Source organism: Eptatretus burgeri, chromosome 10, assembly GCF_056783735.1.
Source record: "Eptatretus burgeri isolate ZD-2024b chromosome 10, Ebu_testis_v1, whole genome shotgun sequence".
Taxonomy (NCBI): Eukaryota; Metazoa; Chordata; class Myxini; order Myxiniformes; family Myxinidae; genus Eptatretus; species Eptatretus burgeri.
The window spans coordinates 55738600-55761910 of NC_140970.1; the positions used below are offsets into that span (position 1 = coordinate 55738600).

The following is a 23311-nucleotide window of genomic DNA, read 5'->3' on the forward strand; positions in this document are numbered from 1 at the left end:
TCTTTACAATGTATTCATCAAACCTATCCTCCTCATATCCATTAGTGTACATAATATATAATTGGCTTGAAAACAAAAAGTATGAAGAACAGTGTGACCTTTTTGAGGCGTAAAGGGTGGGAGTCATTTTCCATGTCAATGGCCTTCAAAAAAACGCCAGTAAACAGAGTCCAGGGAAACAATAACACACATACACACGCACTGTTCGGTGAATAAGAATATGCAGAAAAAAATGAACCACTCAAACAATGTCACTTGGGAATGCTCAGTCACAGAGGCAAAAATGACCTGCTGGTGAGCTATTAAAAAATGCCAATTACCATAATCACTCATAAAATACGCAAGACACCTTTTAGATAAAATTATCAGGAAAATTCATCATATTGGATGACTTCCAACTTGTATGAAACACATGACGAACGATGTGGTACGTTGAATGTACCAACAACTCTTACCGAGTAATATATGACATTTATCAGATCAGCACAGTAAGAGTTCGTTTGTAATTCTCAATTCTTTTGTGAGTCATTAGATTACGGTAATTCTCAATTCTTAAGTGAGTCATTAGATTACGGTAATTCTTAATTATTTTGCGAGTCGTTAGATTATGATAATTCTCAATTCGTTTGCGAGTCATTAGATTCAAATAATTCTCAATTATTTTGCGAGTCATTAGATTACGGTAATTCTGAATTCTTTTGCGAGTCATTAGATTACGCTAATTCTCAATTCTTTAGCGAGTCATTAGATTACGGTAATTCTCAATTATTTAGCGAGTCATTAGATTACGGTAATTCTCAATTATTCAGTGAGTCATTAGATTAGGGTAATTCTCAATTATTCAGCGAGTCATTAGATTACGGTAATTCTCAATTCTTTAGCGAGTCATTAGATTACGGTAATTCTTAAATCTTAAGTGAGTCATTAGATTACGGGAATTCTCAATTCTTAAGGGAGTCATTGGATTATGGTAATGCTCAATTATTTTGCGAGTCATTAGATTTCGATAATTCTCAATTCTTTAGTGAGTCATTAGATTACGGTAATTCTCAATTCTTTAGTGAGTCATTAGATTACGGTAATTTTCAATTATTTAGCGAGTCATTAGATTACGGTAATTCTCAATTCTTTAGTGAGTCATTAGATTACGGTAATTTTCAATTATTTAGCGAGTCATTAGATTACGGTAATTCTCAATTATATCGTGAGTCATTAGGTTACAGTAATTCTCAATTATTTAGTGAGTCATGAGATTAAGATAATTCTCAATTATTTTGCGAGTCATTACATTACGGTAATTCTCAATTATTCAGCAAGTCATTAGATTACGGTAATTCTCAATTATTTTGTGAGTCATTCGATTAAGGTAATTCTCAATTATTCCGCGAGTCATTAGATTACGGTAATTCTCAATTCTTTAGCGAGTCATAATGGCCCAGTTACACCTTGACGTTTTAGCCAGCTTATGCCGATTTTTGGAAAATTTGTGTAAAATGCTGGTACACGTCGAATACGTTATGGGTAAGTTTTGATAACATTGAGAGCACGCTGAAAAACACTGCCATACGTCGTAGTACGCTGGCTTTAAACGTTGTACTTTTCGGTTGTCCTCAAAATTTTCCATGCTTGAAATTTTAAGACTTATGCCAGCGTATGACTCACACGTTCCGCATAACGCTGGCCATAAGTTGTAGGCACGTTATGCGATCGTTGACACACGTCGACACACGTTACTTGTAAGTTACTCATAAGTCGAAACACGTCGAGGTAATGTTTAGCGTACCCGAAACTTATTTCTAACCTATGAGTAACGTGTTGTAGGCACGTTACGCGATTGTTGACACACGTCGACACACATTACTTGGAAGGTACTCATAAGTCGAAACACGTCAAGGTAATGGTTAGCGTCAGTGTTCCAGACTCCCTGGGGTTTTTTTCTTCTTCTTCTTCTTCTTCTTCTTCACTATGACGGTGATATCGACACTTCAATTTCTAGTGCGGTTATAATATAATATAATTAAAGGCTGCCACTCAACGATTTAAATCATAACTGCACTAGAAATCGAAGTGTTGACATCACCGTCATACCGAAGAAAAAAAAAAACAAAAAAAAAAAAACAGGGAGTCTGGAACACTGACGCTAACCATTACCTTGAGTGTTTCGACTTATGAGCACCTTACAAGTAACTTATGTCGACGTGTGCCAACGTTCGCATATCGTGCGTACAACTTATTCCCATCGCATGCGGAATGTGTGTCATACGGCAAGTACGGCGTAAAATGTTTAACACGTTTATAATTACAAGACGTACTCCACTTAATACGAGCTATGATAGCGTACTTTAGCGTTTTATTCATGCATACCAAACTTACTCATACCGTATTCGACATGTGCCAGCGTTTTAGACACATTTTTCAGAGGTCGGTATACGCTGGCAAGATCGCCAAGGTGTGACTGCGATGTTGACACTTCGATTTCTGCGGCGGTTATGATTTGAATCGTTGTGCGGCAGCCTTTTAATAAGCTACGTCACGTCATCGTCGGCGATGCATGCAGCGCGCTATACATAAGTTAGACTATCGTTGGGCATAGGTTGGGAAGGCCGACAACAGGCTCAGCATTCGTTGGTACAAGTTAGCGATAACACAACAAAACGTTCTGTGTCCGTTACTAATATGTTATGCATACGACCAACTCGTTATGAATACGTCAGAATATTTAAAAAAAAAATCAAAAGTTCAACGTAAGCCAGCGTTTTACATACATTTTAATACGTTGCCATTGCTGGCTAAAACGTCAAGGTGTGACTGGGCCTTTAGATGACGGTAATTCTTCAATCTTTAGTGAGACATCAGATTACGGTAATTCTCAATTCTTTAGGGAGTCATTGGATTATGGTAATGCTCAATTCTTCAGTGAGTCATTAGATTACGGTAATTCTCAATTCTTTAGTGAGTCATTAGATTACGGTAATTCTCAATTCTTCAGTGAGTCATTAGTTTACGGTAATTCTCAATTATTTAGCGAGTCATAAGGTTACAGTAATTCTCAATTGTTTTGCGAGTCATTACATTACGATAATTCTCAATTCTTTAGTGAGTCATTACATTACGGTAACTCTCAATTATTTAGTGAGTCATTAGGTTACGGTAATGCTCAATTATTTAGCGAGTCATTAGATTTCGATAATTCTCAATTCTTTAGTGAGTCATGAGATTACGATAATTCTCAATTCTTCAGCGAGTCATTAGATTACGGTAATTCTCAATTCTTCTTCAGCAAGTCATGAGATTACGGTAACTCTCAATTATTTAGCGAGTCATTAGGTTACGGTAATGCTCAATTATTTAGCGAGTCATTACATTACGGTAATTCTCAATTCTTCAGCGAGTCATTAGATTTCGGTAATTCTCAATTCTTCTTCAGCAAGTCATTAGATTACGGTAATTCTCATTCATTTAGCGAGTCATTAGGTTACGATAATTCTCAATTCTTAAGTGAGTCATTAGATTGCGATAATTATCAATTCTTTAGTGAGTCATTAGATTATGGTAATTCTCAATTCTTTAGTGGGTCATTAGATTACGGTAATTCTCAATTCTTCAGTGGGTCATTAGATTACGGTAATTCTCAATTCTTTAGTGGGTCATTAGATTACGGTAATTTTCAATTCTTTAGTGAGTCATTAGATTACGGTAATTCTCAGTTCTTTAGTAAGTCATTAGATTACGATAATTTTCAATTATTTTGCGAGTCATTAGATTACAGTAATTCTCATTTTTCAGCGAGTCATTAGATTACGGTAATTCTCAATTCTTTAGCGAGTCATGAGGTTAAGGTAATTCTCAATTATTTAGCGAGTCATTTGGTTACGGTAATTCTCAATTATTTAGCGAGTCATTAGGTTACGGTAATTCTCAATCATTTAGCGAGTCATTAGATTACGGTAATTCTCAATTATTTAGTGAGTCATTAGATTGCGGTAATTCTCAATTATTTAGCGAGTCATTAAATTGCGGTAATTCTCAATTATTTAGCGAGTCATTAGATTACGGTAATTCTCAATTATTGAGCGAGTCATTAGATTGCGGTAATTCTCAATTATTTAGCGAGTCATTAGATTGCGGTAATTCTCAATTATTTAGTGAGTCATTAGATTGTGGTAATTCTCAATTATTTAGCGAGTCATTAGGTTACGGTAATTCTCAATAATTTAGCGAGTCATTAGATTACGGTAATTCTCAATTATTTAGCGAGTCATTCGATTGCGGTAATTCTCAATTATTTAGCGAGTCATTAGATTGCGGTAATTCTCAATTATTTAGCGAGTCATTAGATTACGGTAATTCTCAATTATTTAGTGAGTCATTAGATTGCGGTAATTCTCAATTATTTAGCGAGTCATTAGATTACGGTAATTCTCAATTATTCAGCGAGTCATTAGATTATGGTAATTCTCAATTATTTGAGTCATTAGATTACGGTAATTCTCAATTATTCAGCGAGTCATTTGATTATGGTAATTCTCAATTATTTGAGTCATTACATTATGAAAATTCTCAATTCTTTAGTGAGTCATTAGATCACGGTCATTCTCAAATCTTTACAGAGTCATTAAAATACAGTAATTCTCAATTCTTGTGAGAGTCATTAGATTACGGTAATTCTAAATTCTTCAGCAAGTCATTAGATTACGGTAATTCTCAATTCCAAAGTGAGTATTTAGATTACGGTAATTCTCAAGTCGTTGATTGTGCTGCAATGCATGTGTTCATCCCCAAGATTATTTTGCTGCTATCGTGGTGTGTATTTTAAAGGGTTTAGTAAAAGGTGTTAAAAGGAAACTTATGTATTATAAGCAAGCAATTTTATTTGTTCTTTCGAAATAATTGTTTTTCAGAACAAAAAATACACATTCAGTGTTGCATAAGCTATCCCACAATGCACTGAACTTTTGAGTTGGAGACACCCAGAAACGAAGGTTGGTCTTCTGTGGGTGCAATAAATCTGGAGAAATAGAGCTTTTACGTTAGTTCTCGTGGATAATCTTCTTCTTCTTCTTTCGGCTGCTCCCGTTAGGGGTCGCCACAGCGGATCATCCGTATGATCCGCCTAGTGATTTGGCACAGGTTTTACGCCGGATGCCCTTCCTGCCACAACCCTGGTCGCCTCTTACGACACAGGGATCTGGTACACCTATTTAAACCGGGGTATACACCGGCCCAGTACACTGGTACTCATTTCGCCGACCTCGGAAGGATGACAGGCTGAGTCAACCCCCTGGTGTATTAATTCAGTGGCCCAATGGGGCTTGAACAAAGGACCTTTTGGATCCCAAGCCGCTGCCGTAACCACTGCACCAACACCAGGCTTTATAATACGCACCCCAAATTTTGATGAGATATTGCTGGGAAAAAGTGCGGCTTATATATATATATATATATATATATATATATATATATATATATATATATATATATATATATATATATATATATATATATATATATATATATATATATGAGTGATTACGGAATTTGTAATGGAGGTTTCCTTTGATGAGTTTGTTGCTTGCACCTTCTGTTCCAGTTGTCATGGTACATGTTGTACACACACACACACACACACACACACACACACACACACACACACACACACACACACACACACACACCAAAACATGTCAAATGGTCTTCCAAATTAAAATTTCACCTTCGAGATCATTTTCACATTTTCGTGATAAGCTGAATCTTCCACCACTTGTAAATAGTGTGTATGTGTGTACTCTTGCCAAGTTTTATGGACCTTGTGAAACTGTGCTGTTGCATCTTCACAGGAGTGACAATACTCCATATTTCACTTACTTCTCATTAGAACCAATCCCCAACCCCCCCCCCCCCCCCCAAAAGGCTCATCTGCAAACCAGTGCTCAACATCAACCTCTTCAGCAACATTTTATTTTAAAATAATAATAAACAACTAGGGCGAGGAGGGTGCAATTCCATTTAATGGCAAAGATATTGAGAGTTTCAAGAAATTCATGATGCAGTCGGCATACCGGAGGTGAGGAAAATGATCAGTCCACTGCATGCATTCTTTGCGCAGTTCATCTGACAAGCTTCCAGCTTTGCCTTCAAAAAGCTGTTCCTCGAGCTCATCAAACAAGCAGTAGACTCGCAGTGAGGCTGCTCTTTCAAATTCCTGGACAGACATATTGAAAATAATGTCACAATTTAGCAAGAGTACACAGGCATCAATGGATGAAATATTAATTGGCAATCTTTGAAGCTCATGTCCACCAGAGGTTAACGACACAATCAATATTAGACAAATAATTAAGGATGACATTTATCTATCTATAATTCCAGCAGTGTGTGTGTGTGTGTGTGTGTGTGTGTGTGTGTGTGTGTGTGTGTGTGTGTGTGTGTGTGTGTGTGTGTGTGTGTGTGTGTGTGTGTGTGTGTCTGTGACCGCTGTTTCTCGACAACCACTGGTCCGATCTAATTGAAACTTGCCAGATATATTGCTGGGGACCTGAGTATGTGCCTTTTCAAGGTTTGATATTAATCGGACAAGTGCTTCCCAAGTTATGGTCATTTTTTTTTTACCAAACCAATGACAGGACACGTTGCTGCGGCCATTTATTTACCAAACCAATGCAAGACACGTTGCTGTGGTAATCTATTTACCAAAGCAATGACAAGACACGTTGCTGTGGCAATTTATTTACCAAACCAATGACAGGACACGTTGCTGCTTCGGCGTGGCCGATGGGGAAAGGGCACCTTAGTTACCGTGGTGTAGGAGTGGCAATGGTCAATGGCAGCGAATGTCATGGCAAGCAAAGACAGGGGGGTAAACTTGATTTTAATTAACTGTGTGTGTAAGTATCACAGCAGTTGTTACTTCAATGCAAGCGATAATTCGTGGAATGCATGTGAACATTCCGTACAGGCACGCACCACTTCCGGATAGTGATGATTTACTGTATTCTAATAATTTCTCGATTTCTTATGTGCATTTATAGATAAACACAATGCCCAAATCCAGTCGTCGTTTACGAGAGCGAAGGAACGGCCTGTGTGGTTGTTTGAAAGTTTTTTTTTTTGCACGTACGGCCACGCACGTATGGGCATGCACGTTCGGGCACGCGAGAGCGAAGTAACGGCCTGTGTGGTTGTTTTTTCTGGCATGCGGTTTGAAAGTTTTTTTTCCACATACGGCCACGCACGTACGGGCACGTACTAGTATTATCAAAGTTGACTTGTCAACAGCTTTCATATTTTTAAAGAGAGGACAAAATATTGAGAGAAATTAATATGATGATAGCTCAGTTACCAGTGAAGACATGTGAAGTAAATTTTCATCAGCAATTTACAATTTATGATACATTTTGATTTTGAGTAATGTGAACCTCCCAACACCCCCCCCTCCCCACCCACTCCAACCCCACTCGTTTTCTCTGACATGAGCGGTAACACTTGTGGATGGTAAATTTCACTTATGGATGTACATGAGAGCAATCAGAGATTGCAGACCCTCGCCAGAACTTGTTTTGTTTTGTGTGGTGTCATTTGTGTGGTGTCATTTGTGTGGTGTTTGTGTAACGGTGTGTTACGTAATTAGTAAGAGACGTAATTAGAACTGCCACTTTATAACTGCAGGCAGTGATGACTGGGTACCCAGACGTCCTGCTTTGATGCAACCCTGCTTTGATTGGACACCTGACCCTGACCCATGATGTTGTTCATTACTATTCAATTGAATTCAGTATGGGATAAAAATAAATTCAATTCAAATCAAATGGAAGACCAAATAGGTGCAGTCCTGCATTGGAGTAATCAGAAGGAACCCGAACAAGCAAAAATAAAATGTGAAGTCATCAAGAGGAACCTGGATAGGATTCACATTTCAGCTACTACTACTCGACCCTCAAAACCATCCAGGCACAGCTAAGTGAGCTTTTTTTCAAAAATAAATCAAAATCAAAAAGAACCCAGATCAAAAAATTTAATAATTTTGGCAACCAGACTGTGTATCCAATAAAGTTGAAATTTAAAACATGTATTCTTCATCATTCCTAGATCGTAAATGTAAGGTATCATGTCGAATGATTAAGCGGTTCCAGAGAAAGCATTATTTAATATTTTTCTTCAATCCAATATGGCTGACAAACCATGTGGCCTATCCATTATTCCTTAACAAACTTGTACACCCAAGGATTGGGGAATATTTGTGCAAAGTTTCCCCTCGATCTGTCCAGCCATTCTGGAGAAGATTTTTATAGGTTTTAGGGTAAATCCAATATGGCTGCCAAACCTTGTGACCTATGACATCATATGTGTGAACCTTTCATTCCTCATGGATAGGTGGTCATACATGTAAAGTTTTGCCTTGATCTGTTCAGCCATTTCAGAAAAGAAGATTTTTTGAAAGTTTTAAAAAAAACAATATGGCTGCCAAATCATGTGACGTGATCAAAACTTTTTTGTGGACTATTTTATGCCCAGATGACAATCAAAAATTTTCATACTGATCGGATGTAGCGTTCTACATATGCAATGATGACGTCATAATGAAGGAACTTATGGCATCATTTAAAAAAATCACACATTTCCCATGAGGAGTACTTGCTATATGCCAAGTTTCAATTTTTTCCTTGGTGCGGTTTCAGAGATAGAGGTCCAAAGTTTTTTCGTTTTTCCAACATGGCTGCCACAACACGTGACCTCGGACTTCAAAATTATCATTATAACATTCTTCATGAGTAGTCGCACCAATGGTGAAAGTTTTGTCTCAATCTGACAAGGGGTTGCAGAGAAAAACATGAAAGTTCTTTGCAGACAAACAAACAAACAGACAGACAGACAGACAGACAGACAGACAGACAGACAAGCGGACCCAAATGCAATACCCTCTCCTTCAGTGAGGGTAATAAATAATTACACTTAGCAATACAGATATAGAAATCCAAGGTGCCACGAGCACACAATTTTTTTCCCCCACACACAATGGTTGGGGAACGGGCAAGGGCTTAAAGGATATTGGGGTGTAAGCAGGCTTCACTTTGAGGGGCAGCACATGGGAATATTGCAGAAGGCATGAATCAGTTATCCTGCCACAGCTCACAAGCTCATGCACCTCGATCCCGAAAGACCAAAGATACCGACCCCAACTCAGCAGACTCACTCGACTCCTTCTTCAACTCTTCACTGCCAGCGCCCATGCGTGGCCCATTTATTACCTCTCCTATGGCCACACCCACAGTATCTGAGTGGCCTTCGCTCCCAGCCTGGCTCCACTAAACATGCAGCACAATGTTGCCACCATAGTGACCTCACACTGGCCGGCTGGAATTACGGCAGTCATGATGCAGTCATACACCTCGATCCCGAAAGACCAAAGATACCGACCCCAACTCAGCAGACTCACTCGACTCCTTCTTCAACCATTGCAGGCTCTTTGAACCATTGCAGGCCACGGGGAGGGTTTTATCGCCACATACAGGATGCCAACATGTCCAAATCCACCCCTTTCTTTACCTTGCCAGGTTTTACAGCGGACACATACATGTTACACTTTCCTATGTCATCGCTATATCAACTATACCACCCCTTGGGACATACGTAAGAATGGAACAACTTCACTGTTACGGCTCGCTAGTTACAAAAAAAGAGTTCTAGCCGATGGATGTCACTTGCGAACACACATACCACACTAACTTAGCATACCAGCTAATTCATAACCCCCTCCAATGTATAATATTGAAACACTGCCATAAATTGTGCCCCCTCTGTGAACTTTGCCGTCCTTGATTTTGTTAAGGTCAGTATGCCAGCTCATATCATTCCTGTTCTTCAACAAAATACCATGCATTTGTATCATTTAATTGGTTGCTCGACCTGGGTAATATTTCACATAACCTTAAATGAATACTAAATTATTTAAATGTAAGCATGGCAGCACATGCTGAAAATGTGATACATACGTCATGTCTCCAAGAGAACATTGAGCTCAGCTCAGTGGATGCACTACCAGAAGAGTCACTGTCATCTCCAATAATGCGTAATGCCTTTTCTTGGTGATCTTCCTCCAAAATAGCAAGCTCCCTACTCCACACACCATAATTGGGAACTGGTAAAGGCTGCATGAAATGTTCACTGGAAGATCGTTCAAACAACAACATGGAAAGTCTAAATTCGCAATACTGTTTAAGTGGGATTTATTTAAATTACCAAGTTATTATTTCATTCGTCACACATTCCTTTCTCACTGATCAAAATATTTAAAGGACAAAGTTGTGACAAGTAAACAAAATTGTGAATGAGATTTTGTAAACTTTTTCAAATGGTGAATGGGATTTTTAAATGGTAAAAAGAGGTGTGCATTATTCATTACAAGCAGGTTCCATGGTTGGTAATCAGTTCAACAACAATCAACACCAGGATAGCTGCCATGGAATTCTGCAGATGAGATCAGTAAAATGGACCAATTTCCCAACTTAGGTTTATGCACGTGATCATGTTGGCTGCTGAATGCATTCATGTCCAACAATCCCCAGCTTCCATTGCTCTTTGATCATCGTCTCATGAAAGCACCTTCAATTTCACCTGGATGTTTCGAAAGAACTGCCCAGGTCTGGAAAATTACATCAGGGTAACCCAAAAAAAAATAAATGGTCAGGATGACAGACCAACCTGAAATATGTGCATGCACTCAAAAAAATTACAATAATAAAATAATTATCAAACAATTATGCTGACTTTGACTATGATAGCTACGAACAATGTTTCCACAAAAAAACAGCTTTTCTGATCGACCACTTTATCCTATTTTGTGTGCACTGATCAAGCTATCTTTAAGACACCAAGGAATACATGATGATGTAGTCATCATCTTGAAACTCCCCTTATGATGTCGGAATAAGATTTAAAAGGTTTCTCCAAAATAACTCCAACAAACCTGACCTTATTCAACAAGTATTTAAGAAAATCGATCCTTTTCCACCCTCTGAAAAGGATGGCACTTGATGAAGTCAAATTCTGTCATGGACTCATCCCCTTTCTTGCATGTTTCACAAACTGAAGTCATGGTTCAAGGTTCCTTTGGAACTGGTGAGAAACTGCGTTCAAAAGTTTAGGGATACCTGCACTGGAATGGTCTCGTTTAACAGATTTTGTTCATGTTAAGGCAATGTCTTTACGCATCTCGTTGAGTGCCTTCACATGTACTGGGTTCATGTGTTCTCAACCAAGGCTGCATGTTGTTACCAGCCTCATTCAGATCTGTTCCTGTATTTCCTCCCCTTCCGCTTTTCCTGTTAGTTTATTCCCTTACTCTCTGTATTATGGTTTTAATGATAAAGAAACAAAATAAAAAAAAAAAACTCATGGATGATTGAACAACATGTCTGTTGCTTATCAGGGCAGAAGACATTCACTGCTGCAAGTCCTAAACATTGCGCCAATTGCTTGCCAAAGCTCGTATGATCATCTTACTCTCCTTCTTCCCCCTTTATATATGACATAACTAAAATCGGTTCATTATGAACCGATTACAAAGCAAACAAGAGGCCCTCTCATGCCTGGGCAGATGAACTTTAGGAATAACAAATAGAGGTACAAAGTACACCACCCCATCCATCGGGACCATACTCTGTGCAGAGCGTTGGTGATGCCTAAGCAATCTCCTTGGCTATTGGGCACAATCCTGGATGGGTCGCCACTCTGACACAGGGATACCAGCAAGCTGGCACTCATTTTGCCAACCTCGGAAGGATGGCAGGCAGAGTCAACCCCACCTGGTATTAATTCAACAACCGAGTGGGATTTGAACTCAGGATCCTAGGATCCCAAGCCCACCACCCTAATCATCAAGCCAACACCAAGCATACACCACCCACATGCCAAATAAATAAATAACAAAATCCTCCAGCTTGTGACATTGCCGGGGCGCCTTCAGTAACGGAATTAAGAGGGAGCGGTGCACTTCTGAGGTGAATATGTACAAATGATACTTACCCGCCATGCAGCACATGGAGATGGAATTGAGAGGGAGTGGTGTACAATAATTGATCGATTAATTGATTAATTGCATTATTAATATAAATAATAATCGAACATAATTAATTTCTTCATCAATTTGCCAATAGCATACCAAAACCACCACTGTTTCATCTGAATCTGCAACTTTTTGAAAATTAAGTAATTAATGGAAAAAGGAATAATTAATTGATTAGTCAATAAATCAAAAATATCCTCTTGTAGCCAAATCACTTGTTCACTGTCGTGTCCAAATATCAGTTTCCAAGCTAAAAAGGTGCCTGAGATATTTCCCAGATGAGAAAGAAAACAAATAATTAATAAATCGATAATAATTAATTAATTAATTAATTAATTGCCTAATTAAAAAATAAAAACCGTTTTTGTCAAATCACATCTTCATTTTTGTCCCCAAATGTCATCAGCTTCCGAGCTCATTGAATGGCTGAGATATCGCCCGGAAAAACAAGAAAACAAACAAACGGAGTGAAAACTGAGTACTCCCTCCTGGCGCCGGCGATGATGTCATGCATCTCCTGGATATGGAATTTGGAAGGGGCGGTGTGCAATAATATTCGTATGCAGTCTGTGGCTGTTGGTTGCATCATTGCTGGGAGTGTGGCTGTGCCACTGATGCAGTGCCCCAAGTTCCCATAAAGCTGGTACTCATTTTGCTGACCTTGGAAGGATGACAGGTTGCACAAACCCACCTGATGTTATTTAATGGCTCGAAAGGGGCTCAAACTCAAGACCGTAAGATCTTAAACCAGTCACCTTAACCAATAAGCCAACATCAGGCTTATGAACTTTACTGAGTGTACAGTGCAGCACTTCAAAGCTAGCTTTCAAATGTAAATGATAAATAGGTCTCGTGTTAAGGGAAGTCCTTCCTTGGCACTTAAAAAAAATTCTCAAAAGGATATTTGCTTCCAGCACTTTCGTGTTGGCTGGTAGTCCAGTATCTCATCTGGCATTCCCAAGAATAGTGAAATATAATGCTGTTGACAGCATCTTGGGATGAGTTGATCGCAGTCAGGTCTTTGGTTCTTTTCAATGCAGTTTGCAGCTTATTGTCAATTCTTGTCATTTGGCCCAAACATACTGCCTGAAGTCCATATATTTATCCACAGGACAACACATCACATATTCTTTGATTAGTTCTAGCCAAATTTTCGAAGTTCAAGCTTTCTGCTCTTCTCCATTTCTTTGTACTTTTGTAAATGGTTGTTCAATCCTACCATTCCCTCGAATACTTCTTCAACATTGCAGCTCACCACCACATCAAGTAAATCCAATACCTACATTAATTATCCTCCTCTTCATGTTCACCTTTGTCCAACTTAGCCTGTTCTGAACCAAATGTTAATGTTTAGTTAATTCCCAAATCCCAATGTTGTTTGTCTTTAATCCACCTGTCTCCCGCAACTCGAATCTGTGTGTAGATCTTCCCTTTTTTTGTTCATTTATTTAATGAAAATTTTTGTGGCATAATAACCCTGGCTGAAAATGTTGCATGTGTAATGCTTTATCAAATTTGACTTTAATAATGTACATATCAATGTAGAAGAGAAAATTAAATAAAAACTTCATAACCAGAGAAACTTTTGACTAAAACAGCACTCGGTGGAACACATACCCCCACCAGGCTGAAACGGTTTTAAGTTTTGTATTCCACTGATAGACCGTATCTGCATCCAGACCTTAACCAAAATATAATCGGCTTGTTCAAGATTGACAACGACTCAACTTTTCACCAGCTTTGTCATAACCCGTCCACAACGTTTTGAGATACCATGCTGTACGGTACAGCATATCATCTTTGGCCCTATCCCTTAATGGAGAAGAAATAATTTAAAAATTTATAAACTCTCGCATCCAGATCTGGATCTTCACAAAAATCGAATAAATTGGTCCTTGTCAAGACCCAACCCGTCTGTCTGTGAAGTTTTGTCCAAATCCATCCATAACTTTTTGATATATCCTGCTCCCAGACAAACAGACAGACAAATAAACAGACAAACATGGGTGAAAACATAACCTCCGTCTGTTTTCGTTGGCAGAAGTAATAATGTGGAAAACAAGGTGATATTTTCAGATTTTTAGTGATTGCATAATCATCACATTGCCACAATCAGCATCAAGGTTGTACATCAAAAGCTACCTGTTTGCCATTGTGGATTTATGCATGTTATTGTCGAAGCATATCAATGAAGGCACTTCCCATTCACCCATTGCTCCTGGAGGTGGAAGATGTTTGGGAGTGTAAAACTCTGGCCTCATCCTGCATACACGCAAACACACAGAACACAGCAAACATCTCACACAATGTAACAACTGAAACCCATTTAACACACTCATGAAACTGAAGCAACACACTCATGCATCATATTTAATTTAATAGAAAACCCAATACAAAATGCAAAACATTGCTGATGATTCCGACAAAAGCAGAACCAACCAGGAAGCAGACGATGATACCGGCATTTGCCCTGTTGGATTCTCAATGGATGACAATAAATAATCTGTAATTATGGAAAAATCTGAGGAAGAAGGTTGTTGGACTTGTGGAGAGTCAGTATGTTCGATTTGTGGAGAGTCACTATAAGATGTGCCTCCCAGGAATGGATGGAGACTCTCCATATCTGTGTCTTCTTCCACAGGAGCGCAGGAAGAATTGGTAACTCCATCGGAAAACCTATTTAGTGTAGTTGTGACCAAAAAATGCCGATGTGAGTCAGAAGATAAATGGGAAGATGCACTCAAGGAATTCGATGACATCGAGCTCAAACTATCTATTGACTGCTCTGCCGGTGCCACAGCCCTTCTGCGTGTTGAAGATGATGGCCGCAGAAACTTCAAAACATTATCAAAAAACCCAAAAGATGCAAAATTCATTGTACAGCAAGAGGTTGATATGGCTGACACTTCTTACAATCCGGCCGGTTGTTCCCACTGGCCTGCACCACCAAAGAGTACATTACATAGTATCACTGGGCAACACAAATAAACTAAGGAAAGGAATAAAATTTGCATAATGAGCTCCCTTGTTACTTTGGAAGGCTACCCTGGAGATGATAGAATGTTCAATAATTGCAGGAACAGAAATATTGTGCATAACTCAAAAAGGACAAAGTATTAAAAAGCCATGAAACATTATTCCACAACTAGACTTCAGCAGGAAAAGCAAAGCACACTCATTGTGCACAGCAGAAAATTCCGCAAAGGAAAGCAAATAACAATGGAATATTACGTGGGATGTCAAAACGGTTTGCACAGTAAAGCCGATGTTATGCAAAAAGGGGAAATAAACCTTGATTGTGTGACTTGAACTTCTGATCATGCACAATGCACAGGATATCAGGTTACTCCAGACATGGCAATATTACCTGGGAGTATGTGCATGTGCAATGAAAACAATATGAATCAACCCAGGTTAAAAAAAATAATAATAATAATAACTTCGAGGAACCTCCTGAAATGACCATCTCCAAATTTCAATTTTAGTATCATGGATGAAATCAACAGGACCTTGTTGAAGGATGAGTCACCATGGGAAGGGGGACACTTTGCACTAATTGACCTTTGACCCCTGACCTAAGCGAAATCGGTCAATATGTCCTGAGGCAAAGTTGTAGTACTCATTGAGTACCATGAACCTGCAAAGTTTCATTCGTATCGATGCACTCACCTGGTCGCTAGGAGGCCTTCAACGTTCGCCAATTTTTGCGCATACCCTAATTGTAGGGGGCGCTGCAGGTAAAGTATTCCATATATCACAAAACCGGAATATATTTGATAGAGCATCACCTGTAGATCATTCGTGCCAAATTTCATAACCCTACATGGGATAATGACTTTCGGAATTGATTTCGCGTGAACGGTACCGATTTTGAAGGTTTTTCGGTTGTTGCTAGGGAACCAAAGCGTCCCGAGCAACCATCACAATTTCCAAAGCACTAGGTCATAAGATGTACCTACCACCCGAGTTTGGTCAAAATCCGCCCACGTTTACTACCAATTATGCTGATGACAAACGAACAAACATTCAAACAAACAGACAGAATTACTGACAATAAGGGTCACCTATTTCAGCGACCCAACAGACAGACACACAGAATGACACACACACACAACCGACCAGCATAATTGCTGAAATCCGAAGGATTCTGGCAATTTACAAACAGAGGTGAAAACAACCTCCTTCACCTTCGCTGGCGGAGGTAATGAGGCCATATACCTTGTCAGGAACACAAACAACTGGAATAGCTAAATTGTGTGTGGTCTGTGGCTGCTGGTTAAGGTCCTGTCACACCTTGACGTTTTAGCCAGCGTATGGCAAGGTATCAAAATGTATGTAAAACGCTGGCGTACGCTGAACTATTGATGTTTTTTTTCCAGTTTTGGACGTATTCATAACGAGTTGGACGTATGCATAACGTATTACTAACGTACACAGAACGTTTCGATAACATATAGATAACTTATGCTTATTCAACGAATGCTTCGCGTGTTGTCGGCGTTCACAACCTATGTCCAACAATAGTCTAACGTATGCATAGCGCGGCAGCGTATCGCCGACAATCATGTGGCATAGCCTATGAAAAGGCTGCGGCTCGACGATTCAAATCAAAACCACACTAGACATCGAAGTGTCAAGCCGCTGTCACACCTTGACGTTTTAGCCAGCGTATGTCGACGTATGAAAAATTTGCCGAATACACTGGCACACGTCGAATACGTTATGGGTAAGTTTTGTATACGTTAATAGCACACTGAAGCACGCTGGCATACGTCGTAGTACGCTGAGCACGTCGACAAATTTTCAGTATGATGAAAATTTTTCGACGTATGCCAGCGTATGACACACTTTCCGCATACGCTGGCCACAAGTTGTAGGCACGTTACGCGATCGTTGACACACGTCGATACACGTTACTTGTAAGTTTCTCATAAGTCGAAACACGTCGAGGTAATATTTAGCGTCAGTGTTCCAGACTCCCTGTTTTTGGGGTTTTTTTTAGTTTGTTTTTTTTTCTTCGGCACGATGGTGATGTTGACACTTCGATTTCTAGTGCGGTTATGATTTAAATCGTTGAGCGGCAGCCTATTAATTATATTATATTATAACCGCACTAGAAATCGAAGTGTCAACATCACCGTCATGCCGAAGAAAAAAAAAAACCATGGAGTCTGGAACACTAACGCTAAACATTACCTCGACCTGTTTCGACTTATGAGTAACTTACAAGTAACGTGTGTGGACGTGTGTCAACGATCGCGTAACGTGCCTACAACACGTTACTCATAGGTTAGAAATAAGTTTCGGGTAAGCTAAACATTACCTCGACGTGTTTCGACTTATGAGTAACTTACAAGTAACGTGTGTCGACGTGTGTCAACGATCGCGTAACGTGCCTACAACTTATGGCCAGCGTATGCGTAACGTGTGTCGTACGCTGGAATAAGTCGAAAAATTTCAAGCATGTTAAAATTTGTCGACGAGCTCGGCGTACTACGACGTATGCCAGCGTGCCCTTAACGTATACAAAACTTACCCATAACGTATGCGACGTGTGCCAGCGTTTTAGACAAATTTTTCATATGTCGGCATACGCTGGCTAAATCGTCAAGGTGTGGCAGGGCCTTTACATCGTTTTCTGGGGGTGTGGCTGTGCCACTGATGCAGTGCCCTCTATGACCATTTCACTGGTACTCGTTTCGCCAACCTCAGAAGAATGGAAGGCTGTCACTCCCATCTGGTATTAATTCAATGGCTAGGTGGCTCAAACTCAAGACCCGAAGATCTTAAGCTAGCCACCTTAACCATCCATCCATCCATCCATCCATTGGGACCATACTCTGTGGAGAGCATTGTTGCTGCCTAAACAGTCTCCTTGGCTTTTGGGCACAATCCTGGATGGGTCGCCACTCCGACACAGGATACCAGCAAGATTGCATTCATTTTACCGACCTCAGAAGGATGACAGGCTGAATCAACCCCACCTGGTATTAATTCAACAGCCAAGTGTAGGTTTAACTCAGGATCCTCGGATCCAAAGCCCACCACCCTAACCATTAAGCCAACACCAGGCTTAACAACTGGAATGGGCTTTCCTGAATCAAAGCAACCTCCAACAACCAATTCAAAATGGAATCTCAGCCGAGCTATAAACTGTCCCCTTGGTGTTTCACAAGCAGGGTCATTGATCAATGTGTGTGTGTGTGTCCTCCCTCGGATGGACGTTAAACTGGGCGTCCCGTCTTCCAGCATTAGTTGGTGGACGTTCGAGATCCCACGGTGTTCTTCACGAAGAGTAGGCGAGCCATCTCTGGCACCCTGAACAAATTCCTCAGCAAAGCACCGTGAATGTTTCTCAAATACCTACCCTAACTACTGCTGGGAGAGGGATGGCAAAGCGACCAGCATGACCCTCAGGCTCAGCTATGAAACTACATAAGCAGAACGGACTCTCTGCTCATGGAGTATGGTACATCGGATGGGGGAAATGACCACAACGTGAGGACACCCTCCAAAAAGTTAGACAAGACCAGATCCAAACTATACCAGAACATTTCTTTACATTTTTTTTTTTATTAGGTCCTCGTGGAGGATCTCTAAGTCTTACTCACGTTGTTGTTCTTCATCTTCTTCTTGTGGACTTTTTTGTTTCACAGCCTCCAGTTTTCATCGAAACTTTCTGAAACTTTGCATATATATGTAAAAATACCCTGCGCAGACAGTAACCATCTCCGATTTTAAAAATTCCTCCTTGCAAAAAAAGTTATGACGTCAAAATATCTCCGCTAATGGAAATGGCCTAAAAAATAATCTCCGAAACTAGGCAAGCTTTTTGAATTCTGTTTGCGGGAATCGAACAGGGCATTAGCAGAGATGAATTACCGCACATAGGATACATCACTATGACGTCATATCATTTATGACGTCATTCTTATTTTTTGACATTTTTTGTTTCACAACCCAGAGTTTTCGTCGGATCTTCGTGAAACTCGCCATGTATATGCAGAAAGCCCACACACAGGCAGTAACCATCTCCGATTTTGGAAATTCTTCCGAGAAAAAAAAAGTTGACGTCATAATATCGCCGCTAAATGGAAATCGCCTATACCATTATCTCTGAAACTTGGCAAGCTGTTTGAATTTTGCTTGCGGGAATCAAGAAAGGCATTAGCACAGATAATTTATCACAAACCTGATACATCACAATGACGTCATATTCGTTTTTATGACGTCATCATTAAGAGGACGAGGATCTTAGCTGATTTGAGCTTTTTTTTTTTTTTTAGCCAGACGGTGATCCGTGACCGAAACAACCTCCATACAAAGGACAAGGCCTCAGGTCGTGGTGGAATCCAAGTTATTCGTCTTTATACAGGAGCATGTGCAGTGAAGTTCAAGTTGTATTCGATGTACGTTGTGAAGACCGAAAACGCTTCAGCAACACCGTCACACAGACCCCGTACACTGACGTCACATGAAACTGCATCACATCGTCAGTGACGTCACTCAACATTAACCAATAAAACGGCTTCATCAGACAAGTCGTCTGACGTCAATATGCTACCGCCGGTACCGGCTAAATAACACCGGGTTTTTTTTTTTTTTTAACATGTCACAGTTCGTTTAAACATGTTACACAAAACATTAATATCCCGCAGATTACGTTGTGAACAATAATTCTCTCAGACGTTGACGACCAACGTCGATCTATTACATGAACAGCCGTTAAATACAGAAGAGTACACTGCTTACTTCCTCAGAAAAGGTACTCGACGTCGTTTGCTCGTCGACCTGTTCATCTTGTTTTATTTATGCCCTTTCAGTTTATCCTCCAGCAATGTTTGTTCTTCTCACAAATACCAGTCATTTGTTGTAGAATTTACTTCAGCGGCGCGAATGAGGCCGCGCACCGGGAACGTTGAGGGACCGATGAAGCCAAGGAAGCTTCACAGATCCGTACATCGCTTCTCACGAACCGTCTGCCACACCGCCTCAACTCTCCAACACATGTCGCAACGGAAGAGACAAGTCTGAAGACGACGATGGTTCACGAGTGGTATTTGACGATGTAGATTGTTTCAGAAGTCAAGGATGAGACAATGTGATAATTTTTGACCAAGTTATAAAAATGATCAACATGATGTGGTACGAGTGACAGGTAATTAGCTGCAAAATGTCGAAAACCCGGTTTCATTCAACAACTTTAAAAATTTGACCTTTGCATAACCTTTAAAGGTCACAAAACAATGTTGTGTACATTAAAACAAGGAAACAGGATACGTGCTATAGCTTAATGGAGTTAGTTCGTCGAAGAAGGTCGAAAACCCGGTTCGATTCCCACAAGTTTGAAAATTTGACCTTTGTGAACTTTAAAGGTCAAAGGTCAAGGATTATGACCTTTGGTGCAAAACTTCCTCCGGAACATTCCATGAACAATATAACGTCATATTGGCCATATGGCATTTCGCACTCCTCGGATTATCCATACTTTGATGAAATCAGCATAAACACAAACTTGAAGGGGGCGCCACCGGCAAGGTGTTCGAGATAGAGCAAAATGGTTTCAAGACTTTCGGTGGGGAATGACCTCAAGATTATGCATAAAAAATATTGTCATCCTCGCTCTCAAAGTTTGGGCGGTCGTATGGTTTTTATGTCAAAATTCGCGATTTTCTAAGTTTTTGACCTTGGGACGAAAATGAAAAATCGGACAACGACAAGTTTTAGATAATTCATTTTGCTATTCAAATACCGAAGAACCCATTCCATTCAGTCAATTCCTGAGGAGAAGATAGATTTTTTTTTAAACCGACTACCCCCTAAAAATGGCTTTTTGGGGGGGCGTGGCTCTGCCCACAATGGGCGTAGCATGCCCTCATCCAGGAAAACACAACGAGACACTGATATCGAACACATAACTGTGGCGTATTGGCATACGCGTGCAAAGCACAATGCGTAGAGCGTTGTGGGGGCATGGAGGAGTTGTGATGGTAGTCACGTGTCTGCAATGCATATAACTGTTCGCGCCCGCTAGGGACTTGTAGCACCAGTAGCATCAGTTGCAGCAGGTGGTATCATTAGCAGTGTCTTGTAGGTCGTTTGCCTGTATGGTGCATCGAGTGCGTAATAAAGCGGAGTTACGGGCATCCGACGCCCACCCTCTCGCTCGCGACAATAAAGCAGAGTTGTGTTACCCTCCGGCTCGTGTCTGCCTGTTCGCACCCCTGCCACGACACTACAGTTGGCGACGAGGCTGTTTCGGATCGACGTGTGCAGAGTGCCTGTTTTCCTCGGCATTGACTTTGAGTCATTGCTGGGACAATTAGATTGTCGGGCGCACGGAGCGCCGGGAGAATCAGCGCAGCTCGCGCGGGACGAGTTCGATCACCTGGCGAGGAGCCCAGGGAAGCGCATCGCAAGTTTCTCTGCACGGGTGAGACATCTCGCCGTCGCCTGCGAATTCACGTTGAGTGAACGGCAGGACAGGCTCAAGGATGGTTGAAGGTCGGGGCATGGCGTACGGACGAGTGCCCGTCTTCGTCGGAGACAACTTCAAATTGTTTTCAGAGCATTTGGGGTGCTATTTCCACGCGAATGATGTAGACGACGAGAGCAAGCGCAAATCGATCTTGCTCGCCTCGCTATCAACTGAACATTATCGACTGCTGAGTGATTTGGTGGCCCCGGACAAGCCCAGTGACGACGGGCTGTCGTTTCAGGACATGGTCGAGAAGATGAAAGCCCACATGGCGCCAGAGAAGTCATTGCAGCTGGCTCGATACCAGTTCGATCACCTCGCAAAGGGGGCGGAAGAGCGTGTCACAGATTTCGTGGCGCGAGTGAAGCATTCGGCCATGGCCTGCAAGTTCACGGTGGGGAAGCGTCCAGCTCGACTCAGGGATCGCTTTATTTCTGGGTTGCAAGATGCGAAAATGGTGTCGGCGATTCTGCGGATGCGAGGTGTCGACATTACATTCCACTCGGCGGTCGAGACTGCTTCAGCGGTCGAGCAGACTCTCGGAGATGTCCGAGCCATCGACGGCCAGGGCGTGACGGGTGATCCCAGCTGGAGCATGTCGGGTGACCCCGGGGTCCACGCGATGACCCAGGTGCCCCAGGCCACGCGCACGCCTTTCGGTGCGGGCCAGGGCTGGACGCTGCAGCCGGCCGCGTGGGCAGCGAGATGAACACACAGGAGTGCTGGGGGTGTGGAGGACAGCACCTGCGGCGGGTGTGCCCGTATAAAAACACCGTGTGTTTGCATTGTCGCAAGGTGGGACATCTGAAGCGTGTGTGTCGAATGGCGGTGGCCGCCGTTAAGGTCATGGATAGTGAGGTGCGGGACGACCCCAGCGACCTGGAGCGCGGCCTGCAGCCTGGGCATAGCGATCCCGGCGGCCCGGAGCAGGAAATGCAGCCGATGTTGAGGCTGTTTTCAATTGGTCCAAAGGTAAGAAGACCAATGACAGTGGAGGTCGAGGTGAACGGGGCACCGATCATGTTTCAAGTTGATACCGGGGCCGCGGTGTCGATCATGGGCAAACAGACCGCTCGTGAACTCCGCGGTATTCACCTGGTCAGGACGACCCTTTCGCTGTACACGTACACCGGCGAAGCGATTACGCCACTTGCTGTGACAGACGTCTCAGTGGTCGACCAAGGTCAAAGCGGCCTGTTCTCATTGTTTGTGGTACGAGGGGAGGGGCCCGCCCTTTTGGGCCGAGACTGGGCTGCGGCGATACAACATGGGTTTCCGTTCATTGCTTCCTCCAACTACGATATGCGGTTCCGGAGCAACGGGGAGCATGCCAGCTGCGACGGACTCTCGCGCTTGCATTGCGCTCATGAGACAGTGCACGCCCGTGTCGTTCAGGCGATTTCAATGGGGGATTGGAGCGAACCGGTCACATTCAGGAAGTTCGCGGAACGCGACCATCGACGGTGTCCTCTTCGACGTTCAGATGAGGACCTGCACGCAAGTTGCTTCAGCGTCGTGACAACCAAGAGGCTTGCGCGCAGTGTGGTTCATAAGTTGTTAATTGTTGTATGTTTGATTCTCATGGCATGAGTGATTAAGCTTGGCGTTATAAAAGCAAATGCCGACAGTCCGCGTGTGAGCACAATGTGTTTGATTGGGATCAATGCTTGCTATGATGTGAAGAACTTGCGGACAATCGTTGCGAATAAAGAGGTCTTTCAGATCTCGGTCTTCGATGACAGTCCGCAGTTCGCTGCACTCTCATGTGTTAG

At 41.6% G+C, this 23311-nt stretch overlaps 2 protein-coding genes across 7 annotated transcripts in view; one reads left to right on the forward strand and one right to left on the reverse strand.

Moving 5' to 3' along the window:
• Positions 1–20058, reverse strand: part of LOC147018618 (uncharacterized) — a 52493-nt gene extending 32435 nt beyond the window's left edge. For 2 of the 6 annotated variants that reach the window (XM_085898466.1, XM_085898472.1), the window contains exons 1-4: positions 19814–20028; positions 14204–14323; positions 9990–10161; positions 6060–6202 (exon numbers count right to left, since the gene is read on the reverse strand). In XM_085898466.1, the coding sequence (XP_085754592.1) occupies positions 6060–6202; positions 9990–10161; positions 14204–14323; positions 19814–19860 (482 nt within the window). In that variant the 5' untranslated portion in view covers positions 19861–20028. Of the gene's footprint in view, positions 1–6059; positions 6203–9989; positions 10162–14203; positions 14324–19813 lie in introns of all 6 variants that reach the window. The other 4 variants (XM_085898471.1, XM_085898469.1, XM_085898470.1 and 1 more) reach the window with 4 other exon arrangements.
• SEC24B (SEC24 homolog B, COPII component) overlaps positions 19979–23311 on the forward strand; it is a 159857-nt gene continuing 156524 nt past the window's right edge. Inside the window, exon 1 of the mRNA XM_085898464.1 lies at positions 19979–20117. The gene's annotated coding sequence lies outside the window, so the exon portion shown is untranslated. The remainder of the gene's footprint in view (positions 20118–23311) is intronic.